Below are 27,738 nucleotides of genomic sequence, written 5' to 3' on the forward strand. Positions count from 1 at the left end.
GTCGAATTCTTTCTTTCGTTGCAGGATGTTCTCCATCTCTGCCTCGAGTCTTCTTTCTTTCCATCTCGGCAGCCTGTTCGGCGTCGAGTGGTTCTGCCATTCTCTTCCTCTGGTAAGCTGGCGACGAGATGCGTTTCTGCACCGAGAAGGGTTTCGGGTCCTTCATCAACGCAGAGGTGCTCTTCGGCGTCGAGCGTTCCTTTGAGGACGCTTCGACAACCTTGTCTAGTCGCCGCCTTTCGGCGCCTGGGAGTCCTTCTGAGGATCCGCTGGGCCTGGATGTCGCTGCGGACGCCGAAACCTTCGGCATCCGCGCTTTCGAGGTCTTGCCCTCCTTTTTTCGAAAGTCTTGACAGACTATCGAGTGTCTTTCGGGGCTTTCTGGGGCGTCGAGTCTCCTACCTTTTCAGGAGTCTTATTATCGGTCTCTACGACCGAGTAGCCGTCGTTGTCTTTGGCGACGTAATCTTCCTCGTCAGTCGAGAGTCCCAGGTCTCGAAGGGACGGTGGTTGGCCATTGCCCTGCATGTTGAAGTTAGCCCTTTTTTGCCTGTCTCTCACTCGAAGGGTCTTCGGCGTAAAGGCGGAGCAGGCGTTGCAGTCCCTGCTCTCGTGGTCGACCGGTAGGCAGAGGTTGCAGACTGGGTGTTGGTCCTTCTGCGCATATTTGTGGTGGCAGTTACGGCAGAATTTGAACGGTGTGTTGTCCATCTCTTGCGTTCACACACTCCTCTGAACTCTTTATGAGATCAGAGGCCAAAGCACATAACTAGTTACTCTTAGAAATACTTTAAATAGCACAATTTACAGTTAGGCCCTAGGGGTGCGTAAAACCATATACTAAGTAAGTGGTATAAGAACCACGACTCGTGAAAAGGAAAGGCCTAGGGCCTAGAGAATCGCTGGGGCTACACTATCTGAACCTTCGGTTAGGAGTAGGAGGCCCACAGGCAGCACGTGCAGTGTCAGTACCCTCATGCGAGAGTAAATAGAAAGTCAATGGGAACTTAGAAGGTAAGTAAATGAAGATTTAGGACACTTCCGGTCTAGCTAGAAGGAAACAACTAAAAACCTAGACACTTGGATAGCCAATACCCTTAGGAGCACCGAAGTACTCGCGTTACCTCACCCACAGGAAGCAGGTGCATAGGTGTGAAGACGTGTCAGGTTTCGCCGTTTAAGTCTATGAAGCCTGTGAAGAAAGATGCTGCAGGCGACCAGAAGGAAGATGTCCGGGTAGATCCAGGGATCGAAGATGAAGAAGACCTGAAAGCAGAGGGGACAGAGTCTAGGTCACTAGCCAGTGACCGGGTGGAACCAGACGTTGTCGAGGAGCAATCAGGTGCTGTCGTGAAGCTTGTCTTTGCAGCCACGCGGACCAGGAGGCGAGGCGTCGAGGACGACCAGGTGCTGGAGAGGAGCTGTCCCACGAAGGTTCTCGCAGATGGAGGGGTCAACTTCAGGATTGGAGACAACAAGCCAAAGCAAAGGCAACCCAGGCAGGATACACAAAAGGCTTCTGGTGCACACCAGGAGGGTCTGAGGTGCCTCACCTTTGTAGGGAGGCAAGAGCCATTCTGGAGCAACCAGACCAGCGAGGTGATTCAAAAGGATTGTCGTCACAGAGGCTACTAGCCAACGGGCCAGCAACCGGACAACGCGTCGAGCAGAACACAAGCAGAAGAGCCCCACGCAGAACTCATGGAGTGTGGAGGGCTGATCTTCGGTGCAGGTGGAGCTCGGATTCGGGGCTTCTCAATCCCCAGTGCACAGCTTAGAGGATACCTCAGGAGCTGCACAGTTAGCAAGTCGTGGACTTTTCAAGATGGCCGGTCCCACGTGTCTCGGCGCCTCCACGGATCTCAGCTATGCTGCAGACGTTAAGAGGGTCAGAGTGGTCTGAAAGTCTGGGTCTTGTCAGGCTCTGTGCTCGGGTCCCGGCGGGAACGCTGACAAAGCAAGCCGTTGATTTGCTGGATGGTGCCTGGTTGCCCAGGGTGGTCACTCCTTGGCCACAAGGGAGATTCTTCAGTCTTCAGCAGAATGTCGAAGGTCCAGAGTTTCGTTCTCGTTTCAGTTCAGGATCAAATCTAAAGTCTAGGGACACAGCTCCTACCTTTATACAGCTAAAAGGGGCTGGATTAGATCCTAGGTCCCTCCTATGGGTGGGACCAGGAAGGGGGGTGGTTACACCCCCTTTCCTAGTACAGTTTCACGCCAGAGCTGGGGCTGGAGTGCCCCAGCAACCGGTTTGAACTGGGGTATGCATGACGCACCTAGTGTGCCTCAGGCAGTGTCTCATTCTATTCAGCCCTCCCTGTCCCAATACACAAAGTCCTGTCTGGGGTGGTGCTCGCACCTCTCTAGGCAGGAAACCTATTGTCCAAACCTCCGTGACTGGAAGGACTCCCAGCAGCAGGAGGTCAGACTTGTGTCTGTGGCGGCAGCAGCGTCCATTTTGTGACGCTGGGGCTCTGGCTAACTTTAACCGGGATAGTCAGAACTAACAGGTCTTCTCCCTCTAGAAGGGTGGAATGCTACCCGCGTCGCCAGAATTGGCGAGGGGGTAGTATTCCAAAGCTTATGACACCTTACACAACATGTTTAGATAAAGCCAAACCAAAGTTAGCATTCAACCGCGAGGATTATAATGCACTTAAGAGTATATGGTATGGTGATATCATAGAACAGCTATAAGGACATGGTTCCGCAAGCTGCAGACAGGCTCGGCTCATGCTAGAGCACCATCTCACACATGACCAAGCACTCTGCCTCCAGGATTGCTAAGGCCTGCCATAGGAGTGACTTATAGGTTACTGTGTCTCTATATACAAGGGTAGATATAGGAATACTATACCTAAGCAAGGGGGGATTACACAACCTTGCCCCAGCTGAGTGATCAGCCAGTTGTGTCAGTTTGAGTGGCCAGCCAGGGGTGGCATAATACATGCTGCAGTCCCTGGTAGCCCTTGGTTACACCTATGCCCCGAGTACCTAGGGTACACTTCCACAGGGGCTGATAAGGTGAACCAATTCCCAATTGTGGATGTACCTAGAGTACACGGTGTGAATTTAGAGAGGGTGCATCTGGGCTGTGAGTCTGATTAGCAGGCCCACAGCCACATCTAAGTCGAAAACCAGTGAAGCAAAAGCTAAAAGTGGGGGTGATCATAGGAAGCAGACCCTACTCTCCTACACTGTAGAGGAGTTGTAATCTTAAAACCTTGTCATCAGTCGAGGTAAAGTTACAAAAATCTGCCTGTAGAAGGAAGAAGGGTGTGAGGGGGCACTGGGGGCTAGAATCATCTTTGCATCCATCCATTCATTGCCACTTAGGATAAGTTACTTACCTGTAATCCTAGTTCTCTTCCAGGGGTATCCTCAAAGTCATAAGCACTGAATATTCCCGCCCATGTGCGGGACCCCGGAAACAATATAAAAATATATATGTAAAAAACATATCTAACTCCACATATATGTATGTACATATATTTTTCTCATACCAATGCAGCCCCAAAAAAACGCTAACACAATGTAAAACCTTGTACATGTACTGCAATTATAAAGAAAACAAAGAACACATTAAATCAAATATTCTTTGAATTTTGTGTTTTAATGAGTAAAACCACTCAACTCCTGAAAAATGGCCCATAAAAAGACATTGATAGCCTCAGGCTGCATTGAAGAGCAATAACATAGAAAATGAAAGCATTTTCAACCAAAAAACTGGCACTGTGCCTTTAAGGCAGCCATGAACCCAGGCTTCCCATCATGCCTCAGACAGTTAGGTCAGTTCTTTGCATAACCCCGATGTCAGGGCTAAATACACATATGAAAACGTACAGCTCTCATTTACCTGGGGAGGCGGTGGGTAACTTATCCTTCTCTTCCAGGGGATCCTCATCAATAGTCATAAGCACTGAATAGAATAGCAAGCCCAACAACCACCTGCAGGTAAATGAGAAGTACATCTTCTACCTTAAAAGACCCAACATCACAGCCCAGACTGGCTGCTAAACAGATTCCGCAAGGAGGCTTTGCCTACTTGGGTATCTGCTCTCGTGTCAGAATCAAGACAATAATGTCTGGTAAATGTATGGACGGACCGCCAGGTCGCCGCCTTACAGATCTCAGACATGGGCACATTATTGAGAAAAGCCGCAGTCGCAGCTCTTCCCCTGGTGGAATGCGCCTTGGGAGAAAACCCCAGGGGTTTTTGCGCTAGCTGGTAAGCAAGTTTAATACATGAAACGATCCATCTGGAAATGGAACGCTTCGAGACAGCATGGCCTGTCCTGATCGATCCATAGTTAACGAAAAGATGATCAGAATGACGAGTCACTTTAGACCTGTCAAGATAGAATTTTAAAACCCTTTTCAGGTCTAAAGAATGCAGAGCCCTCTCAGCTGGAGTAGAGGGGTTAGGAAAAAAAAGTGGGCAGAGAAATGATCTGATTTACATGAAAATCTGACACCACTTTAGGCAGAAAAGATGGATGCGTCCGTAGCACCACCCTATTCAAATGGAACACCGTATAGGGTTCTGATGCACAGAGGGCTTGGATCTCGCTCACTCTGCGAGCTGACGGGATAGCCACCAAAAAAGCCGCTTTCCATGAAAGATGTTGTAAAGTAGCTTTGTGAATGGGTTCAAAGGGAGGACCCATTAACTTTGATAGCACCAAGTTCAACTCCCAGGGTGGAGAAGGACGCACTGGAGGGTATACTTTTTTTAACCCTTGCAGTTGACAGATGCTAGCTGAAAAAAAAGAGGTTTGAGAAGATGACCGCCTATAAGCCGTTATGGCCGCTAGGTGCACCTTGATGGAATTAAACTTCAAACCTGCTTTAGCCAAATACAACAAATAAGGAAGAACTGCTTCTTCTTGACATTTGATCGGATCAGGACTATTCTGTATACACCACATATAAAATCTCCTATACTTGCATGCATATGAATGTCTGGTGGAAGGACGCCATGCCTCTTTCAGAATGAACATGCAGTCCTCTGGCAATCCTAGATGGCCGTATTGGATGACCTCAGGAGCCATGCTGCCAAGCTCAGTGACGGAAGGTTGGGATGGAAGATCCTCCCGTCCATCTTGGACAACAGGTACGGCCTGCATGGCAGCCTCTTGTGAGGTGTCACTGACAGATGAAGCAGGTCTGTGTACCACCATTGCCTCGGCCAAACGCGAGCAATCAGAATCATTGTTGTGCACGAGTGCGTTAGCTTGCTCACCACCTTCGGAATCAACGGGAGAGGTGGAAAGGCGTACACAAATTCGTTTGACCTGTCTATCAAAAGAGCATTCCCCCTCGAGCCTGGCCGGTGGAACCTGGAGGAGAAGCTTCGGCATTTTTGTCGTCCGCGAACAAGTCTATGGAGGGACGACCCCAGGATTGAAAAAGTTCCTCCACCACTTAGTCGTGAAGAACCCAGTCTTCTTTGTCGTCGAAATGACGGCTTAGAGCATCTGCCCTCACGTTTTGTTCTCCTGGAAGATGAACCGCCGTGACAGATAGCCCTCGAGCCAGAAGCCTATGCCAGATCCTCTGCGCTTCCAATGACAACGTCCGAGAGCGCGTCCCCCCCCTGCTTGTTCAACTAGTACATCGTGGTGGTGTGGTCAGTCTGTACTAGCACCGATGACTCTTGGATTGAAGGGAGGAACGCTTTGAGAGCTAGGTGTACTGCTCTCAGCTCCAGCATGTTGATATGGTAAGTGCTTTCCTTGTGTGACCACTGACCTTGAACCTGCAGGGGACCCATGTGCGCCCCCCAGTCCAGAAGGGAGGCGTCCGTGATCAGCGTTTGTGCAGGAGGAGGTTGATGGAACAGGACTCCCACCTGCATATTCTGAGCTTTTGTCCACCACGGAATAGACGCTCGAGCTGCGTCTGAGATAGTGATGTGATCGTCCCAGCGATCTGATTGCTGATCCCACTTGTCCTCTAGATCCTGCTGAAGAGGACGCATGCGGAGTCTGGCATTCGGAACCAGGAAGATGCAAGACGCCATCTGTGAGAAGTTGGCCTGATATGCAGTGCTCACTATTCTAGTGATCACTATGTATCAGTCCAAACAACCCTTATTGATGATTGGTTGTAAGTCAACCTTATAGACCAGCTATCCTAGTAGCATGGATACGAGCAGTCTAAGGCTAAGACTCTAGAGGGCGTGTTAAGCCAGCTGTTTTACCATCACATTACCCCTTGAACACCAAGTGAAAGGACACCACACAAGTTGTTATGAAAATAAACAGATATTTATATGAGTCAGGGAGCTAAGCACACAACAAAACTCTTAAGAAAATACTTTAAGTCGCACAATTTACACAGATGCCCTAGGGGCACGAAAAACCATATACACAAGAAGTGGAATGCGAAATTACTAGCAGGTAAGTACTATTCTCATAGGCTTTAGAATCGCTAGGACTGGACTACTGAACCTTTAGATTACTAGCAGGAGACCTAGGGACGTCGTGTGCAGAGTGGGAACTCTCACGCGTAAGGCGGGAAAAAGTCTATGGAGGCTAGCAGTTGCAAAAGTTACTGTTCTCGGGCGAACCCGACTAGGTGGGTTGAAAACGGGAGTGGATCCGAACACTTAGGGTGTTGGACTATGCTGGAGCACCGGAGTACTCAGGTTACCTAGCCCAGGGGCTGCGGCTGCATAGGGTTGAAGTTGCGTCGGAAACCCTCGTTGAGGCCGGGTCACCCCCCTCACTCGCCTGCTGCCCTGCTAGCCAGCCTCCTTGCCAGCCTCCTGCCTGCCTGCCGCCTGCCTGCCGCCACCGCCGCCCCCCCAGCACCCCCGAGCAGCCCAGCCACAGCTGAGCCGGCCGCTCGCCACTTCTCCCCGCCGCTGGCCCCTGCGGCCCCGCCCACCACCGGCCCATTGGCCCGGACGCTCGCCCAGCCCAGCAGACCCGCCCTCCCGTCCCCCTTCTTATGACGCCCCCTGAGCGACCGCGCAGCGGACGCGCGCAGCGGGAGCACCGATTGAGCGCCGAAGGTGCGCCAAAGGTAAGCCCGTCTGCGCCCGTCCGCGCCTGGCCCGCGCCCAGTGCCAGGACCCCTGGCCCCCACCGCCGGAAGCCGACCAGACGACCCTACGACTCCACCGAACTCAACGCTCTCAACACCGGCCGAACCCCGCGCTGCTACAGAGCCACACCGAGACGCACCCACGGACCCTTCAGCTGCCACTCCTGCAAGTTCACCTGCAACCGGACCCACGCTACACCAGCACCCACCAAGCCGAACTCCAGCAGCACCCACCTGAAGTGCATCCTGCTCAACACCCGCTCCGTCCACAGACACGCCGTCGAGCTTTGGAACCTGCTCGACACCACAGACGTCGCCTTCCTCACGGAAACCTGGATGAACGCCTCCTCAGCGCCCGACATCGCCATCGCCATCCCGGACGGCTACAAGATCATCCGGAGGGACCGCGTCAACCAGACAGGAGGAGGCATCGCCATCATCCACAGGAACTCCATCCGCATCACGACCAACACTGACGACAACCTTGCACCCGCCGTACACCTGCACTTCCAGATCCACGTCAACCCCAAGACCACCCTCAGAGGCACCCTCATCTACAGACCCCCGGGACAACGCGCACAATTCAGCGAGGACATCGCCGACTTCGTCAGCCCGCTCGCCCTACCCTCAACCGACTACATCCTCCTCGGAGACCTCAACTTCCACCTGGAGAACAACGACCGCAACACCACCACCCTGCTGGACAACCTCGGACTCAAGCAACTGGTGACCACCCCCACCCACTACGCCGGACACACTCTCGACCCGATCTTCTCTTCCAGCAAGGACATCGCCTTCAGCCACGCCACGGGACTCCAATGGACCGACCACAGCTGCGTCCACTTCAGCTACAGAAGGACCACGCTCCACCATCACCAGCAACAGGCTCCCCGCAGATGCTGGAACAAGATCACTGCAGACCAGCTCACTACTTCCCTGAGCAAGAACCCTCCCACCAGCACAACGAACCCCAGCCAAGCGGCCACCAGCCTCACGAAATGGATCAGCGACTGCGCAGACGACCTCGCCCCTCTGAAGACCCAGCCGAGCAGACCCGGCAGCAAGAAAGCCCCATGGTTTAACGACGAACTCAAGAGCTCCAAGAAGAACTGCAGAGCACTCGAGAAAACCTGGCGCAGAGACCCAACACCGGACAACATGACTGCCCTCAAGCTCGCCACCCGAAAACACCACCAGCTGATCCGCGCCACCAAGAAAACCGCATTCAAGGAACGACTGGACAACAACGCACACAACTGCAAGGAACTCTTCAACATCGTGAAAGAGCTCTCCAACCCCAACGCCGGAAACAACGACATCACCCCTGCGCAAGACCTCTGCAACTCCCTCGCCTCCTACTTCCACAACAAGATCACGGACATACACAACAGCTTCAGCACTCAACCAACGCACGCCACGACCGAACCACCGCCCCCCACCGCGCCTGGACCCCGATCAGCACCGAAGACACCATCCGCACGATGAACTCCATCCACTCCGGATCTCCAACAGACCCCTGCCCTCACCACGTCTTCAACAAGGCCGACGCTGTCATCGCACCCCACCTGCGGGACATCATCAACACCTCCTTCGACACCGCCACCTTCCCGGAGAGCTAGAAGCACGCCGAACTCAGCGCTCTACTCAAGAAACCATCAGCAGACCCTACCGACCTCAAGATCTACCGCCCCATCTCGCTGCTCCCGTTTCCAGCCAAAGTCATCGAGAAGACCGTCAACAAGCAACTGGCCGCCTTCCTCGAGACGAACGGCTCCCTCGACCTCTCGCAGTCTGGCTTCCGGGCCAACCACAGCACCGAGACCGCCCTGATCGCAGCTACAGATGACATCCTAGCCGTGCTCGACAACGGAGAAACAGCGGCCCTCATCCTCCTGGACCTCTCCGCGGCCTTCGACACTGTCTGCCACCGCACCCGCGGCCTTCGACACTGTCTGCCACCGCACCCTAGTACAGCGCCTCAGCAACGTCGGAATCCAGGAGAAGGCAGTGGAGTGGATCACCTCCTTCCTCGCCGGAAGGACCCAGAGTCCGCCTCCCCCCATTCAGATCGGAAGCCACCGAAGTCATCTGCGGCGTCCCGCAAGGCTCCTCGCTCAGCCCAACTCTCTTCAACGTCTACATGAGCCCCCTTGCAGCCATCGCACGCCAGCACAACCTGAACATCATCTCCTACGCAGACGACACCCAGCTGATCCTCTCCCTCACCAACGACCCCGCCACCGCCAGAGCCAACCTGCACGAAGGGATGACAGACGTAGCCAAATGGATGTCGAACAGCCGCCTGAAACTGAACTCGGACAAGACGGAAGTCCTCATCCTGGGATCCTCACCCTCCGCCTGGGACGACTCCTGGTGGCCCCCCGCCCTGGGCAGCGCACCCAAACCAACTGACCACGCACGCAACCTGGGCTTCATCCTGGACTCCTCCCTCTCCATGACCAGACAAGTCAACGCCGTCTCCTCGTCATGCTTCAACATCCTGCGCATGCTACGTAAGATCTTCCGATGGATCCCCACCGAAACCAGGAAGACGGTCACCCAGGCCCTCGTCACCAGCCGGCTGGACTACGGCAACTCCCTCTACGCCGGCACCACCGCCAAACTCCAGAAGAGACTCCAGCGGATCCAGAACACCTCAGCACGACTCATCCTGGACATCCCCCGCCGCAGCCACATCTCCGGACACCTGAGAGACCTGCACTGGCTCCCGGTCAACAAGAGAATCACCTTCCGGCTCCTCACCCACGCACACAAAGCCCTACACAACCAAGGACCAGGATACCTCAACAGCCGCCTCAACTTCTACGCTCCCACGCGCCAGCTTCGATCGACCAGCCACGCCCTCGCCGCCGTCCCCCGCATCCGAAGAGCCACCACAGGAGGAAGGGCCTTCTCCTACCTGGCCGCCAAGACATGGAACTCCCTCCCGACCCACCTCCGCCTAACCCAGGACCACCTAGCCTTCAGGAAGCAGCTCAAGACCTGGCTGTTGGAGCAGTAGCGGACCCCCCCCCCCCAGGCGCCTTGAGACCCTCCGGGTGAGTAGCGCGCTATACAAATGTTCTGATTGATTGATTGAAGATCCAGGAGCCTGAAGAAAGAAGTTGCTGGCAGGCGACCAGTGAAGGAGTTCGTGGTGATCCAAGCCTGGATCAGGGAAGAAGAAACCTGTAAGCAGAGGGGACCAAGTTCTGAATCACTAGCCAGTGATTTGAGTGGGCACCAGGATGGCACCGGACGAAGTCACCTCAGCCAGGTGAGTGGGCGCTGCTGGGCTCTGCAGTCTCTCGGACCAGGAGGCGTTGTCGGCGACCAGGATGGAGGTGCGAGCTGTCCCACGAAGGTACTTGCTGTCGACGTCGCTGGACCCAGGATTGGGCAACAAGTCTTGGCAAATGCAAGGCCCACGCGGTGGACCTAAAATGGCGTCTTGAGTGGACCAGGAGGGTCCAGGGTGCTCCCCTTTTGGAGGGGGAGCAAGGGCTAGTCTGGAGCAACCAGACCAGCAGTAGTTGTCGTGGAGCGTCTTGAGGGGGCCACTAGCCAACAGGCAAGCGACCTGGACAACGCGGTGAGCAGCAAAAAGCAGAAGGGCCCCACGCCGATCTCGTGAATGCAGGGGGGCTGAACTTCGGTGCTGGTGCTGCTCAGGGTTGGGGCTTCTCTTACCCCAAAGCACTCGGTCGAGGGTCACTCGGTGGTCGTGCTGGACAAGCGTCGTGCAGTTCTGAAGATGGCCGGTCCCTCGAGGTCTCTTCACACCCACGGATCACAGCTGGGCTGATGATGTAGGTTGAGGTCAGAGGTGCCAGGGAAGCCGGTTCTCGTCGTGCTGGAGCAGTCTTGATCCGAAGGAGAGACTGGCAACAAACCGCGATGCTTGGTTGGTGCCTGCTGCTGCAGGGTGACTACTCCTTAGTCACAAGGGAGAATCTTGGGAAGAGTCTTGAGTTCCTTTCGTGGAAAGTAGTTTCAGGATTCAAAGATGATCTGATTTGGAAGGGGGCCAGGTCCTACCTTTATCCTGCAAAAAGGGGCTGGCACGCGACTAAGTCCTGCCCTATGGGTGGGACTAGGAGGGGGGTGGTTACACCCCTCTCCTTTGGTGGGCTTTCCCCAGGCCAGGGGCTGGAGTGCCCCTGGAACTGGTTCCAGCCGGCCTATGCACAGTGAGCACCGGGGTGCCACTTGCAGTCACCTTCCCCTAAAGCCCTGCCTACCTAGAATACACAAAATCCTGTCTGGGACGGTGCTGGCACCGCCCCTGGCAGGAAACCCTTTGTCCTTGCCTCCTGGGCTGGGAGGACTCCCAGCAGCAGGAGGGCAGACTTGTGTCGCAGTGGCAGCATCCATTTTGTAGAGCTAAGGCTCTGTTGGACTTTAACCGGGGTTATAGGTTACATACATGTCGTGTCCCTCTAGAAGGGTGGAATGCTAACCCCGTCGCCAGAATTGGCGAGGGGTTAGTATTCCAATTCGTATGACACCTTACTCGACATGTTTTGATAAACCGATACCAGAGTTGGCATATAACCGCGAGGATTATAATGCACTTAAGAGTATATGGTATGCGATATCATGGAAACGGCTATGGGATAGATCCCGAAAGCCGCAGACAGGCTCAGCTCATGCCAGAGCACCATTTCACACGATTCCAAGCACTCTGCCTTCAGGATTGTTAAGGCCTGCCATAGGAGTGACTGATAGGAGATCTGTGTGTCCATTTAGGTTTAGATATAGGAATACTATATCTACAGCAGAGGGTGAGTACACCACTCTGCCCCAGCTGTCAAGCAGCCAGTTGTGTCTGATTTAGTTAGTCAGCCCAGGGGTGGCATAATACATGCTGCAGCCCCTGGGAGACTTCTGGGTGCACCTCAGCCCTGGGTACAGGGACTTGAGGGCCCAGTGCCAATTCAGTACCTGGGTACAATTTGGAGTAGAGAGAACAGCTAGGCTGTGGGTCTGATTAGCAGGCCCACAGCCAGGGAAAGTCGTAAACCAGTGAAGCAAAAAGCAAAAATCTGGGTGATCATAGGATTGCAGACCCTACTCTCCTACACCATCGACCCTAGCAGGGAGGCAATCCTGCGCACTTTCTGAGTATTGCCGCGAAGAATCAGCTGACATTTCTGGGCGATTGATGATTGTCTCTCCTCCGAAGGAAACACTTTTCCTGCTTCGGAGTCTAGCAGAGCTCCAAGGAAGTGAATCCTCTGGGTGGGCTGAATGACTGATTTTCCGAAGTTGACATGTAGCCGTAGTCTCTGGCAGAGCTGTATACAAGTTTGGAACTGATTTCTTACGCTGACTGGGGAAGAACCTTTCACCAGCCAATCGTCCAAGTATGGATACACGAAGACCCCTCTGCGACGTAGTGCAGCTGCTACCACTGCAACACACTTCGTGAACACCCGAGGGGCCGACTTCAACCCAAACGGCAGGACTTTGAACTGATAGTGAGAGGTCCCCACCCTGAACCGAAGAAATCTTCGGTGACTGGGATGTATTGGGACATGGAAATAAGCATCTTGAAGGTCCAGCGAACACATCCAATCTCCCTTCCTGAGATGTGGATATATTTGGTGAAGCGCCAACATGCGGAATCTTTCTTTTTTGACATGCAGATTTAGCGTTCGCAAGTCCAGGATGGGTCTGTATTCTGCCTTTTTTCTTGACCAGAAAATAACGGGAGTACACTCCTTTTCCCCCTCTGAGAGACCGGAACTCTCTCGATAGCTGACTTTGAGCAGAGTGGTGACTTATTTTTGCAGCAGGTGATGATGTGATGTAGACATTGGGGGAACTGGTGAAGGCAGACTGAAACGAAGACAGTACCCATTCTGAAGCGTAGACAACACCCATCTGTCTTTTGTGATGCTTTGCCACTCTTTCAAATGCTTTGACAGGCTTCCCCCCCACTGGAGTGGATCACAGCACTGGGGAAGAGACGACTCATTGCTTGGCTTGAGCCTTGCCGGTGTTGCCTTGGCGCTGATTATTTCCCTTGTAATTACGCTTGCCTTTATACTGGGACTTTTGCTGCCCCTGCTGATCTTGGCTCTTCTGCCAGTTCGGAGTTTGAACCCGCTGCTTTGTAGAGCCCTTGTTGAAGGAGCGAAATTCCTTCTTGAACTCCTTCTCAAGACCCACCGCCTTGAGAGTTTCCAGTTCTGCCTTCATGCGCTGCATTACCTCGTCTGCGCTTGTGCCAAACAATGAAGCACCTGAAAAAGGTAAGTTCAATATACGTGCTTGGGCTTCTGGTTTTAAAGCCGTTAGTCGCAACCATGATGACCTTCGTGCTGTTACCCCATGAGCATACCCATGAGCTGCTAGGTTAGCTCCATCTGCTGCGGCGCTTATCACCTGGTTGGAGACTTGACTGCCTTCCAGGATGATTTCCTCAAAGTCCTTACGATCCACTACTGGAAGTTTCTCCACAAAACGTTGCAGAGAATCCCACAGGGAGCGGTCATAACGCCCCAAGAGGGCTTCCGCATTGGAAACCTTGAGGAAAGACGCTGATTTATTGCAGACCCGCCTTCCCCACGAGTCTTGCATCTTACTGTCCTTATCCGGAGGAACAGTGGAGGATGAGGCAACTGCATTGGACTTCCTCGCCGCCGCAATAATCACAGAGTCCGGGGGAGGATCAGCTTGGAGGAATAGCAGATCATCCTCTGGAGATTTAGTACTTTAAGAATCCTTGCCGGAGCCGCTTTGACCGTTGCTGGGGTTAAAAAGACATCCATGACTGGCACTATAATCCCCGGCACCAAAGGCAGAAGAGGTTTGGGTGCAGACCTATTTTGTAATGTTTCAAATATTATCGAGGTCTTGACCTGCGGAGCTTTTAAGGCAATTCCCAGCTTAAGAGCTCCCCTACCCAGAACGTCCTGAAAAGTGAAGATATCATCTATTGGAGATACCCTCGTTGAAGGAGAATCTGTCAGGGTAGGAGAGTAGTCTCTGTGAGAGCAGGTCGAGGAAGAAGTAGGAGTTCTTTGATCTCTCTTTGTGCTTCTTGAGCGTGATCTACACCTGCCGGTTCGCACCCTGGAGCGCGATCGTTCCCTTTGACGAACTGGGGAGCGCGATCTTTCCCTCTGGCGAACTGGAGAGCGCGATCTTTCCTTCTGATGTGATCTTTCTCTCTGGCGAACTGGGGAACGTGATCTTTCCCTCTGGCGAACTGGGGAGCGTGATCTTTCTCTCTGGCGAACTGGGGAGCGTGATCTTTCCTGCCGGCGAACTGGAGAACGTGATCTTTCTCTTTGCCTCACCGGAGAGCGTGACAGTTTTCTAGGCCTAGAGAGCGGTTGCTGCAATCGATACGCTGTCTCCTTGGCCGGAGCCCAGTGATGCAGTGGCTTGCACCATCTCGGTGAAAGTCTGACAGTAGGCGATTTATGCGTTAAATCCTTCACTGGAGAGTGTGATGGAGGCGTTGCATCCCTTTGCGAATAGCTGGATTCCTCGCTGCCCGACTGATAAATAATCACATCCGGGCCAGAGTCCGAACCTGAGCCAGCCGCAGACCTGGAGCGACCGCGAGTCCCTCTGTTCCGGAGACTTCTTCCGCTTGGCAGCGTGACTGTCACTCACTTGCGAGCCCTGGTCATCCTCTGCAGCTGAGGCAGACCCAGACGACCTTATAGACTGCTGTGTCACTGTCTGAGGTTGGACCACTGGAGTTCCATGTCTCGACGTCGATCTCCGAGGAGGTGAAGTCCATACAGGCTTCTCCAACATCGAACTTTGCTCAACTTTCGACGGCGAGTGCCCTGCCGACGTTTGTGAATGCCTCGACGTCGAGCGTCGATGGTGGGATGCCGACGGAGGAAGCTTCGACGTCGAACTACCATGGTCCTTTGACGACGATGAATGCCTCGACGTCGAATGTCGATGGGTCGACGGAGAATCTCTCAACGTCGAACGCCGATGACCTGGCGACGACGAAGGATGCTTCGAGGTCGATCTCTTCCTCGACGTCAATGGCCGATGACCTGGCGACGACGGGGGATGCCTCGACGCCGATCGCGGATGATCTGGCGACGACGGAGAATGCCTCGACGTCGAGCGTCTATAACCAGACAACGACGGAGGCTGCCTCGACGCCGAGCGCCCATGACTAGGCGACGGCGGAGGCTTCAACGTCGAAAACTCTACCTGAGCCTTCGACTACGGAAGTCTCGACGTTGAGCCGCGCTGCTTCAACGGAGACCTAGATGTTGCACTCGACGCTGCACATCGCCCGGTTGACGGCAGCGGAGTCTTGACTTTCGACCCTGAAGACTTTACCTTCTTCGTCGTTGGAGACCTCGACGCCGATCCCGAAGGAGAGCAGGTCGGAACTTTCTTCGACATCGACCGCTTCATAAGTCTCTTTGGAGACCTACCTCTCTCAGAAAGTCCATAAATCCTGCTGCTTTCTCTGTCCTTGATAGTTCTGGATGACAAGGACTGGCAGTGGACACAAGATGCTACCTCATGAGAGTCAGGTAGACAGCGAATACACACAGGATGTGTATCAGACCAAGCCTTCTTATGCCCACAGGCAGGGCAGGTGTCAAAAAGAGCCTTAGGCATTTGACAAAAAAAATCAACCTTTTTTTAGCCCAAAAAAGGTATAACTATCTCTCCAAGGTAAAAAACCGTCGAGTGAAAGTCAAAAAAAGGTGGGAGCTGTTAACCAGGCTCCTGACAGAAGGAGCCGGAAAGAACAACTGACCTAACTGTCACCCCTGACGCATGATGGGAAGCCTGGGTTCATGGCTGCCTTAAAGGCACAGGGCCAGTTTTTTGGTTGAAGATGCTTTCATTTTCTATGTTATTGCTTTTCAATGCAGCCTGAGGCTAACAATGTCTTATGAGCAATTTTCAGGAGTTATGAGTGGTTTTACTCATTAAAACACAAAATTCAAAGGATATTTGATTTAATGTGTTCTTGGTTTCCTTTATAATTGCAGTACATGTACAAGGTTTAACATTGTGTTAGCCTTTTTTGTGGCTGCATTGGTTTGAGAAAAATAAAATATGTACATACATATATATATGTGGAGTTAGATATATGTGTTTTTTACATATAGTTTTATATTGTTTCCGGGGTCCCGCACATGGGCGGGAATATTCAGTGCTTATGACTATTGATGAGGATCCCCTGGAAGAGAACTGGATGGTATGTCAGAGTTGCTCAAACTGTGCGCTCACATTTCTATCCCCATTGGTCTATACAGACAATGATTTCCTATAACAAACAGATCCACAATGCACATGCCTGAAACTCAATTATACGTTTTTTTCAAAATGTAAACATTGCAGACTGCTGGGCGGTGCACTTGGATGGAAACCTAGGACCTCTGAATTAAAAAGCCTAATTTATCAGATAAAGTCGTATTAGGGGCCAATAGACAACGCTATTGAAACTTGCCTTCGCCCATCTCCTCTTCTTTTTTCTGAACAGGCATTTCCAAACTCAAACGTTCTACCTTTTTCTTCTCCCTCTTCCCTTCAACAATTAGGCTCTTTTCTGGAAAATAAATAAAAACAGAAGTCATCATGTAGAATACAGTGCAATAAAATAAATGGATCCAAGCCTATAAGTCACCCCACAGTGTAGCACCTACAGCTTTTAGACCAACAAGGGCAAAAAGCTTGAAGTTCTGCATCATTGTGTACTTACTTTCAGTCCAGTTAAGGACATAAAACTACCTACAGTACAAAGTACCTAATGGCATTCAGTTTCTGAAATAAGACTCCATGCAAGAGGAACGGGTAAGAGGTCACACAGTTGTATGCAAGCTCACAGGGAATATAACAAAAACAGAAACTCTGAGACCCTGAGTTATGTGATAGCTAGTCTTCGCCAGGGCACTATCAAAGGGCAGAGTGCTTTTTAAGCTTTAATTCCATTACATAAAAATGAAGCTATTGAATTGCGAAAAGTAAGCATCCTAAATACAGAAGTGAGAAAGTAAAAGCATGCTAGGATGTGACTTGCATATTATGCATCAACAAACGGAAAGGGGTAAGCCGTATCATTAAGCCTGAAACTTTGTCAAACAGGGCTGCTAACATGTTAAACACTTACACACCTTTGGTCCTGAAATTCTACATCAGGGTCATCTTGTGGTAGTCATTGACAAGTTTAAAATTACACCAACTTGTTAATATCTGTGCATCCGCTAACTAACCATTTACTATGTTTTATACATCCCCAGAAGACTACTTTTTGCTCTTTGTTATAGGATGTTCTCTTACAAAAAGAGCTGATTAAGCATAAAGCGTGTTTTAGGAAAAATAGGGTTGGGGGCTTGGACCTCACTTACCTTTTTCTTTTTCCTCATCGAAACCCTCTTCATTGCTTTCCTCCTCTTCTGAATCAGCTTTGTGCTTGGACTCCTCTTCATCTGACGAATCATTTTTTAGCTCCAACTCCTGCTCCTCCTCACTGCCTTCATCCTCTGGTGTCCCCTTCACTTCAGATTCTACCTCATCTACAACGCCTTCTGCTGCAAGTGTGGTAGCCATAACTAAAGATAGAATTTTTTTTTCCAAAGTTAGTTTTAGCCAGAACTATCTAGACATTCGCCTGGAATTTAAACTCATGAATACTCAGGTCTTTTCTGAGGACAAGAGATTTAAGAGCGATCACTCCAGGGGATTAATCCGAAAGGGGATAGTCTACCGACAGGAGTAGCAATGCAAAACCGCTCATTTAGGTAAGTATGGTAAATTAATTTCACACATCATGCAAAATCCTCCCACTTAAAGCAACCCCTTACTAAACCAACTCGAAGTTGACATACGCCCACTAATTACAAAAAATGATATATTGGAAAGAAGCACTCCCTTAGTCCTACACTATTGCCTTGGGGGCTACCCTAGAGGCACAAAGTAACAAGGTCTATGAAAAACTTTGGAATCTGAGGAATAGAAAAATAGTCCTTGTGAGGAAGTATTCTAGACACCAAGTCTGATGCACTTGGAATGGTTTAAGAAAAACTTATTAACCATACATTTAAACAGCAGCACCCACCAAAAGTTTCCTGTGCCTTTAAAACTTTGTGGTCACCACGTGAAGCTTAAGTTGGATAAGAGCCCATGAACTGAGAGGTCATTTAAATCAGATTAAAGAGAGGAGGGGACTGAGAGGATACGGTCAACTGAGAAAGAACAATTAAATGTTTTGAAGTTGCAATATTTTCTAAATCCAGTAAGAGATGGCAGCGGAGTACACACCATGTGAATCTACAACACATGCTGCTAACCTACCATGGCAAGTAACTTACATTAATTTCTAGAGCAAGAGTCCTTGCAAATGGATAGAATTAGAGTACAGGTTATATCGCCTTAAAGATACCCAACCAAGGCTCATTTTAAAAAACAAATACAGCAGTGACCGAAGTAAGCAGTTTTTTTCCAGCACAGTGCCAACAGTAGAATTTGTATACTATTAATACAATGGCTCACGGAACATAAGCAGTGTATGTACCAATAAAAGGAAACTAAAGAAAGAATTTTATACTTTAACCCCTTGCATGCAGCGCGAATTTTCACGCTGTGCGGCCGTTTTGAAGAGTGGGCGGGATCATGACTGCCCCCAGCCGTCATCAGCACACGCCCACAGTGATGCATGATGGCCGGGGGCCGTCTGCATGCAAGGGGTTAAGACATACCTACAGTAATTAATACATAAACATGCAACACCCTCCCCATTAATAAACAAGCATTTTCAATGCAATAGGTCTTGCATTTGCGGAGTTAGAGCTATTGGAATTGTAAATGACAACGACTCTTATTTATGCGTTTTGAACACAAGCAAGTGGTGTGTAAACACACACTTTGTAGTTATAGTTGTTGCTTACGAGAAGCAAGGCTGACAGTAACTGCGCCTCTTAAATGTAAGAAATGGTGCCTTTTCCATTTGTGTACTTTTGTTACAATGATGGCACCCACCCTTTAGCTTTAAACATCTCAAGCTAAAACGCGGGTGCCGTGATTGCCATCAAAAGTAAAGAAATACATTACTATTATTATTATTATTATTATTATTATTAAGCGTTCTTATATAGCGCTCGATTACCCGTAGGCATCTCGGCAGGGGGTGGGGGGGCGTAGTGGAGAAAATAATAAAACGTTGCGGGAAAGCGTGTCCTGCTTTCAACAGCAGGCAGGAGCAAGGCATTTAAATAAACTGTGCTCCAAGGCTCATTGGAGGTTACAAGAAGAGAAAAGGCAGTACCAAGGAAGGACTACTAAGCCTATTGACCAATGAAAAGCCACCATTTACAAAGGACAGTGACAGGAGCCAATTAAAAAGATTGACAGAGCTGTATGCCCATATCCAGCATGTCACGAAGAGACCGCGCAAGCGCTGCCTAGACAATGTAGGAAAGTGACTTTTTGCATGACTACCCCACACTTTTTGCCTGACATCTGATGGATTTTGACTTGATGTGCCCTGGGTCCCTGCCAACCAGGATCCCAGGGCACGTCTTCTTTCACAAAACTATACCTTTTTAGCCATAATTGGCACATCTCTGGCCACAGGTAAGCACCTTGTAAACGGTACCCGGGGTATCAAGGGCACTGTGACTGGGGAAGGCCGCTAAGGGAAGAAGCACCTATTGTGCCACCCTTAGGGGCCCTGCACCCTAATACCCACACACTGCCATTGGAGGCTGCATGTTTTGGTGCAGAGAAAAGTGAAGAGCACACATGGATGTGTGCCATGTCGACCATGCCTACAACCCACTGATTAGGGCCTAGGTAAGTCAGCCCTCTATCAGGGTGCACAAGCCACCATGTGAGAATACAGTTGCATGAGCACTGTACCCCTACAGTGTCTTAAGTCCATTCTAAGACATTGTGAGTGTAGTAAAGCCATAAAGAGTATATGATTTGGGAGTTGGTCGTTTCGAACTTCACAGCCCCATAATGGCTTCAGTGAAACCTGGTAAGTCTGGTAGCAAACTTAACAGCACATTAAACCCACACTGATGCCATTGTGGTATTTATTGTAACATGCACTCAGAGGGCATCTTAGAGATGACCCATGAAAAACAACTAGCCCTGGTGTGGGTCCTGAACCCCTGGGTCCAGAAGCAAAGCCCATCTTGGCCAGAGGTGTCATGCCTCCTCCCCCAGGATGGGCTGGGTCTACAAAAAGAAAAGCTTCAAAGGTCAGTCACCTTTGTAAGCTGTCCCTGCCTTTTGCTGCCCCAGCAACTGGCTCCCACAGGTTCTGGCCTCCACTTTGAGCGGGGGGGGGAAGGTGGGAAAACAGAGTTAGGAGAGGTGTGCCCACCTTTGTTAACCCCACCTCAGGTGTGGGAGGCAAGGTGAAGCACCAATCTCAGTCCTCTCCATCTTGAAAATGAGGGGACCCGGCCAATTAGTGAGGGTGGCATATTAGGAGGGGGGGGGGGTGTAACCACACCAAGGAAGGGACCCATTGGTCCTGATCTGCACACCCCTGTAAACATCCCTAAATGTAGTTCAGGAGCGACCCTGAACTTTGGTCCTTCTTTCTTCCTCTGGTCTGAGGCAAAGAGTAGTGCTGACCCAGGGAGAAGAAGACACCAACTGCTATGGCCCTACCAGCCTGTCCAGACTCCAACCAGACTACAGAAGCAACCCTGGCATATCCTGCAGCCAGCAGCCCCCCAGAGGACATGCCCTGCACTCACCTGAACGACTGTCTCCCGTGAGCACCAGATTTGCTCAGCAAAGACTTCAAATACAGAACCCGGATCCAGGCGGCTCCACGGTTCTGCACCACTCACAAACGGGGCGCCCATGGCCTGAGTGGCCCAACACCACTAGGTCTCCCCAGCGATCCAGACTTAGAAACTTGTGATCCTTGGCATACCTCAAGCTCCAAGGAGATGCTTACATCCTCCACCTGAATGTCCCCACACCCGTGAGAGGGGCTCGTAAGGCTCTGAAGATATCCCTGCACCTGACACCATATGGCCTTGGGTGGCCTAACAGACTGTGCCCAGGCTTCCCCAAGAACGCAAATCACATCTCCAGCCGGTGGTCGCCTCCAGGAAGCCCCCTGCCCGAGCCTGCAGCCTTTTCTTTGAACGGAGATCTCCATTGCAAATCCCAGGGCTTCCGATGTCTCCTTGGCACTCTATGTGGCTGCCGCTGATGGTGCAGCTCTTGTGCAGATTCTTGGCCCCGGCAGTGCTGATTCTAAACCCAGGAGCTGTGCTCCCACACTAGTGGCCTGCTCGCAAGCAGCTTCTGACCAAAGGCCCCCTTCGCCAACATTAAACCCCTGCACTCTGCTGTCCCAGTGCCGCTGGTGGAGCAATTGGAGTGCCTAATTATGGCTTTTGGGGGTTAGGGCTAAGGTTCCTCAAAGTCCACTCTCAGGTTGTTTACTTGTAAACAAGTTAAGACTATTTCTCCCACAGAACCCAATGATACAAGTTTTTGTTCCTAACTAGGCCTGGCCTGTGTTTTAAATGGAAGAAAAGTAACTACTTAAACCTGTGTGAGAAAGTGGCTCTATATACTCTGGACAATAAGGAAGTACAGTGTGTATAGAGTCCACTGACCCCAGAGGTACAACAGAGGTTAAAGTCAGAACTGACCTTACTCTCCAAAGTAGTAGATTGGTCAAGCAGTAAGGCAGAACCAGAGGGCAGTGCAAAGCATTTGTTGTACACAGTCAGCAAAAGGTTTCACACACTCAAAGACTGAACTCCAGGCCAATGGTGGTTATATCCAAAGATATAGTTTTATTTTTAGAACCAACAGGCATAAAAATATACTTTGCTAGACATGAAGGCTTTCATGTAATTACTTTGCAAGGAAGAAATCAGGTATGCAAACACAATAGGTACAGGGGTTGCTGAAGGCAACACAAGTCTAGACACTTTAGCATTGAGCTCAACGGATTATTATAAGAAAAGTACAGTTAATTACTGTAAATTACTTTAGTAGTTCCAGGTCTAAATCCTATATTCAGTCCTGGGGTCTAAGCTGAAACCAGATTAGCAAAAACGTTTGTTACTTTAGTGAATTTTCATGAATATAAAGCAGTTTTAAAAGTTCACACTTAATAACTTCAAGGTAAATCTGACAATGTTATTTAATGGGAGAAAATTCAGGTTGCAGGTAAAGTAAGATTGCGTTACTTTTGTAATCCAGCACTGGTCTCCCAGGGCCAGCACTGGGGTCTTAGCTTAAAACTGGTAGGTAATTGCATTTCAGCATTTCGTATGATTTCTAAAGAATATTTCAAATTTTCAAAAGTAGACACTTAGAAGAAATTTCATAGAAAAACAGACAATGGGTTCCTATGGAGAAAATACAGATTACTAGTAAACCTGGTAAGGATTACTTTTGCGGTTCAGTACTGGGCTGAATGGTACAGTAGGATACGCTACTTACCTGTAATCCTAGTTCTCTTACAGGGGTATCCTCAAAGTCATAAGCACTGAATATTCCCGCCCATGTGCGGGACCCTGGAAACAATATAAAACAAGCATTTGCAATGCAATAGGTCTCGCATTTACACCAGTTTGAGTTATTGACATTGTAAATGACAATGCCTTTTATTTTTGTTTTTAAAACATAAATAAAAGGCATTGTCATTTACAATACCAATATCTTAAACAGTGATGGTGTGATATCACACCAATATCTTAAACAGTGATGGTGTGATATCACACCAATATCTTAAACAGTGATGGTGTGATATCACACCAATATCTTAAACAGTGATGGTGTGATATCACACCAATATCTGCAGTGATGGCGTGATATCACACCAATATCTGCAGTGATGGCGTGATATCACACCTATATCTGCAGTGATTGCAGATATAGGTGTGATATCGCCGTGATGGCGATATATCACACCTATATCTGCAGTGATGGTGCGCTCACACCTATATCTGCAGTGATGGTGCTCTCACACCTATATCTGCAGTGATGGTGCTCACACCTATAGGTGCAGTGATGGTGATCTCACCTATAGGTGCAGTGATGGTGATCTCACCTATAGGTGCAGTGATGGTGATGGTGATCTCACCTATAGGTGCAGTGATGGTGATCTCACCTATATGTGATAGTGGTCTCACCTATATGTGCAGTGATAGTGATCTCACATCTATATCTGCAGAGCTAGTGGCGTTGTAAAGCAGTGACAATGCAAAAAGGCTGACATGCAATACCATACCTTCTGTCTGTCAATATTTATTTTAAATCATATTTAATTCTGATACACTGAGGCTTTCTAATCCATTCATACAACAATAAAGCTTCAACACAGTACACACACTTTAAACCCTTTACTGTCAAACATCCAGAAAGACTTTATTAAATCCAATTTATTGGTAAAATGTTTCATTGTAAGCGAGAAAATAGAAAATTGTCGAAGTATGTTGGAACTGAAAACACCTAATAAGAAATATTTAAAAATATATAAATATCTAGGACGATCTCCTAAAGTGAAATTATTTAAATAAAGATATTCTACATCCGGAACGAAACTAAAAAAAGCATTGGAGAAGTTAAAAACTTATTGAAGCATGGGAAAACACCTAAGAAATTTTTTAAATAGTCAGATGTTAAATCTTTGGACTTTGTTCATTTGAACAGCCGAAGGGAAAGGCATTTTTATTCAATACCGAAATTACTAATGAAGTAGATTGTAGTTAGAGCGGTGGTTCTTTGAAACGGCTTGTCTCCCCAGTTCATTAATATCCTGTCACCGTGACAGACCCCGACAGGGAGTGCCGATAACATCACCGTTGAAGTAAGCCAGCCCTGCGTGCTCACAGCGGCGCTGACGACATGCATACCAAAGCGCTGCATGTCGGTCTGACAGCTGTGGATTCTGCCGTGTATCAGCACTTTTTCATGTCCCGGAGGTGAACAACGGACTGCTTGAAATCTTGCTGCATGCTACTGCACAATGAAACCTTTAGTGAACGCACAATAGTCCCCAAGCTGCAAATGTGCAACAGTAAATAAGCGCTATCTGATGATAAGTAAATACGCCGTACGTCCGCCTACGTCTCACACAACGTTTTCCTGGTAGTAAGTAATCTGCCTCACCATCACCACCACGGTCCACTTTGTTGCAAGTCCACTGTAAGAGGTACCCGGATATAAGTCTTCCTCCGCACGGACACACTATTTTCGTATTACAGATACAAGTCTGCCCAATAATCATGTGTCTACAGTTATGGGACGTGGCTACCGATTATCATGACCTAACCACCCCTACACAAGGACCATCGCACTAGAGGAACACAACGGCTTGAACTTACCTCATGGAAGATGTAGAGAGGCGTAATACAGGACACAAGGGTCAGCAGAGGAGGTGGGAGGTAGGTAGTGGTAGGAGAGAAGAGTGTAAACTGTGCTACGTATAAGAAAGGAGGTATGGAACGTGGAACTGGATACCTTAATATGACATAGAAGGATGAGGTTGACAGCCGGGGCAGCATTGTAGGATACATTGGAGTGGAGGGCCCCGATAGGAAGCCTGAGGGAGGTGCATGACCAGTGGTGGATAGGGTGAAGGGTTGCCTCAAAAAGCCTTCCTGCTTCCTTGCACATCTGTTGGTTGCGTCCTATTGTCATTGGCTGGTGCCAGAGCACCATCTATTAACTATCTTTCTGGTAAACGTCACACACGCACCCCTCGTCCCCACATGTCTTTTTCCCCGTTGTAACACTGTCACGCAAGATCTCCCCGATGTCCGCATAATCATTCCTTATGGGGAAACAGTAGTTGAATGTGTAGAATAGTATTTTTTGTGATGCTGGTGTGGCGGCGCACACATGAGTAAGATTGGAATGTGTGTGCACAGAGAGAGTGTTCTCCAGGGTCACATTCTTTCGCATGACAAGTCAGTAAGTTGTCACTGCTTACACAATAAGGTAATAGAGACACTCCGGTCAAGCACCACGCGTCGGTGGTAAACGTATTTCAATAACTAAAATGCAAAGTCACGCATTACAGCGCATCCTCAGCTGTCCGTCCGGAGGCTGCTATAATGCATCATCTGTTGAGCTGCCGTAGGACACCGCGTTGCGCCAGCAGGGTATGGTGTGGGGCTGGACTGGACCTGGCTTAAAGATCTACTTGCGTTCTCTCTGCTACAATGTATTCTAGAGTAAACACCACACACACACACCGAACCGACTGTCGTGCATATGCGGTCAGTCACTGGCCAGTGGCTTTACTGCTAGAGAGCCACACACTGGGTGGGGGGGTAAGTCACAGGTTCCGACACCGTCCTCCTGCTGCCAGCAGTGCGAGTGTGCAGCACAGTCTTGGCTGCACTCAGAAATGCGCAACTCTTTCCCACCTCCCTGCTCGCATCGCCCTGAGCAGTAGTACCGAGGACCTTTGCCCGCCCCAGGCAGTGCTGTCCGCTGCAACTGAATGTCGCCATCCATGACCCCCGGCTCCATGCCCTGGCTTGTGGCTTCAGTCACAAACGTTAACGTGCGCACCAGGTCTGGACACCACAAGTGGCCTTAACGTAACGTGTTCATAATATTTATTTCTGCTATACAATTGTACAGCTTAATTTAAATTTATAATTTGGGTCACCGCATACTCTTGTGCTATCACTGCACATAATGATTTGATCCTCAACGCTCCCTGCGGAAGATTCCGTCTCCAGAGCAATTAATTGTTAGAGCCTTAAATCAAGCTCATGACCGTAAGTTCCATCCATTTCAATGAAAACATTTGTGTGCTTGTGGCAGCCATCATGAGTACTGCGATGATCACAGGTACTCTCCCATCTCTCTAGAGATTGAAAGTTGTGGATGGGGCAGAGCTGGGTGGTTATCACCTACCCCGCCTCCTGCAGGGTAACACTTCACTTGGGACCTTCCTCGTGTGCCAGTTATTAACACTAGATGCCACGAAGGGCCTGCCTGTTGCCACTCACAGCGCAGGCTCTCCAGAACTAAGTGCCCGAAAGACTGTCAGTGAGCTCGGCTGGTATTAAAACAAGACTAGTGGCATGCTCTGGTTTAAGGGAAGGACAACAGCTCCTCGAATGTTCTACGGGTGATTAACGTGGTCTTGAGGCCCCTCCCTGTAGGTTCCGTGCGTTACCGAGGTGTGCGGCCGATGGCATATGTTCAGGACACAGGAAGCCAGGCGGGACAGCCGGGGACTGCCTGCTTGAGGGCGGGGCCACCAGCACAGACAGGAAGCATACGGGAGCCTACCCCGCGCTCCTGTGACGAGGAGGGAGCCAGCGTGTGACCCAGCAGGGCTCTAGTGCTAAGGGAGAGCCCCGCCTGCTGCTGGGCCTGGACCGCTGCCGCCAGGAGTCTGGGGAGAGAAGCGGAGGGGGCTCGAGGCACATTGCCAGTGCCTGCCCCCGCAGCATACCAAGCCCATGCAGTCACCACCACCGTGGGACAAGAGGAGCCCGAGAGACCCGGTGAGTGGGGTGTGGGTGCGTGGGGGGTGAGGGTGCGTGTGGTGGGTGAGGGTGCACGCACACACGTGTGCACATGAGCCCGGGAGAAGTGTGTGTGTGTGTGTAGGTGCGCGTGTGTTATCCGCTTCCTGGCAATGTGGGACAGGAGATGTGCACGCCGTGTGGGTGAACGTGCGCGCTCACATGGGAGAATCCCCTGCGCGTGCCCATCCAGTCTCACATTCCCAGAAGTGGACGACAATAGATGCTTCGCTGGACGCAGTGCTTCGCACTGCTACACCAGCTCGACCTAAATATATATGTAAAAAAACTGATCTCGCCCCCAATATATGTAAACACATTTTTCTCACACCAATGCAGCTCTAAAGCCAAGGCTAGACAATGTAAATAATAGTACATGTACAGCAATTAGAAAGGAAACAAAAAACACATTAGGTCAAATAGTCCTTGAACTTTGTGTTTTAATGAGAAAAAACTCATAAATCTTTAAAATTGCTCATTAGAGACATTGTCAGCCATAAGCTGCATTGAAAAGTAACAGAGACTGAAAGCCTTTTCAGCTAAAATACTGGCACCATGCCTTTAAGGCAGCCATGACCCCAGGCTTCCCATCATGCCTCAGGGGTGACAGTTAGGTCAGTTCTTTGTATAACCCTGAAGTCAGGGCTAAACTACAACCCAGAGATGTATAACTCATTTACCTGGGGAGCGGGTGGGTTGCTTAGGACTTTGATGAGGATACCCCTGGAAGAGAACTAGGATTACAGGTAAGTAACTTATCCTTCTCTTCCAGGGGATCCTCCTCAATAGTCATAAGCAGTGAATAGAATAGCAAGCCCATCAGCCACCTGCAGGTAAATGACAAGTACATGACCCAACTTAAAAAGACCAATCATAACAGCCCAACTAGCTGTTAAACAGATTCCAGAAGGAGGCCTGGCCTACTTGGGTATCTGCTCTGGTGTCAGAATTTAGACAGTAATGCCTGGTAAATGTATGGACGGACCTCCAGGTCACCGCCTTACAGATCTCAGGCATGGGTACCTTATTGAGGAACGCCGCAGTCGCAGCTCTCCCTCTGGTGGAATGCGCTCTTGGGGAAAACCCCAGGGACTTCTGCCCTAGCTGGTAAGCAAGTTTAATACATGAAACGATCCATCTTGAAATAGAACGTTTCAAGGTAGCATGACCTGTCCTGATCGATCCATAGTTAACAAAGATGATC

General features: G+C 50.0%; 1 protein-coding gene across 3 annotated transcripts in view; it reads right to left on the reverse strand.

Annotated features, from left to right (window-relative positions):
- The window catches only part of DEK (DEK proto-oncogene), a 344,099-nt gene that overhangs the window by 267,934 nt on the left and 48,427 nt on the right, over positions 1-27,738 (reverse strand). For all 3 annotated transcript variants that reach the window (XM_078687983.1, XM_078687984.1, XM_078687985.1), the window contains exons 2-3: positions 17,403-17,606; positions 16,505-16,603 (exon numbers count right to left, since the gene is read on the reverse strand). In XM_078687983.1, the coding sequence (XP_078544109.1) occupies positions 16,505-16,603; positions 17,403-17,604 (301 nt within the window). In that variant the 5' untranslated portion in view covers positions 17,605-17,606. The remainder of the gene's footprint in view (positions 1-16,504; positions 16,604-17,402; positions 17,607-27,738) is intronic.

This window comes from Lissotriton helveticus, chromosome 4_1 (assembly GCF_964261635.1).
Source record: "Lissotriton helveticus chromosome 4_1, aLisHel1.1, whole genome shotgun sequence".
Lineage (NCBI taxonomy): Eukaryota > Metazoa > Chordata > Amphibia > Caudata > Salamandridae > Lissotriton > Lissotriton helveticus.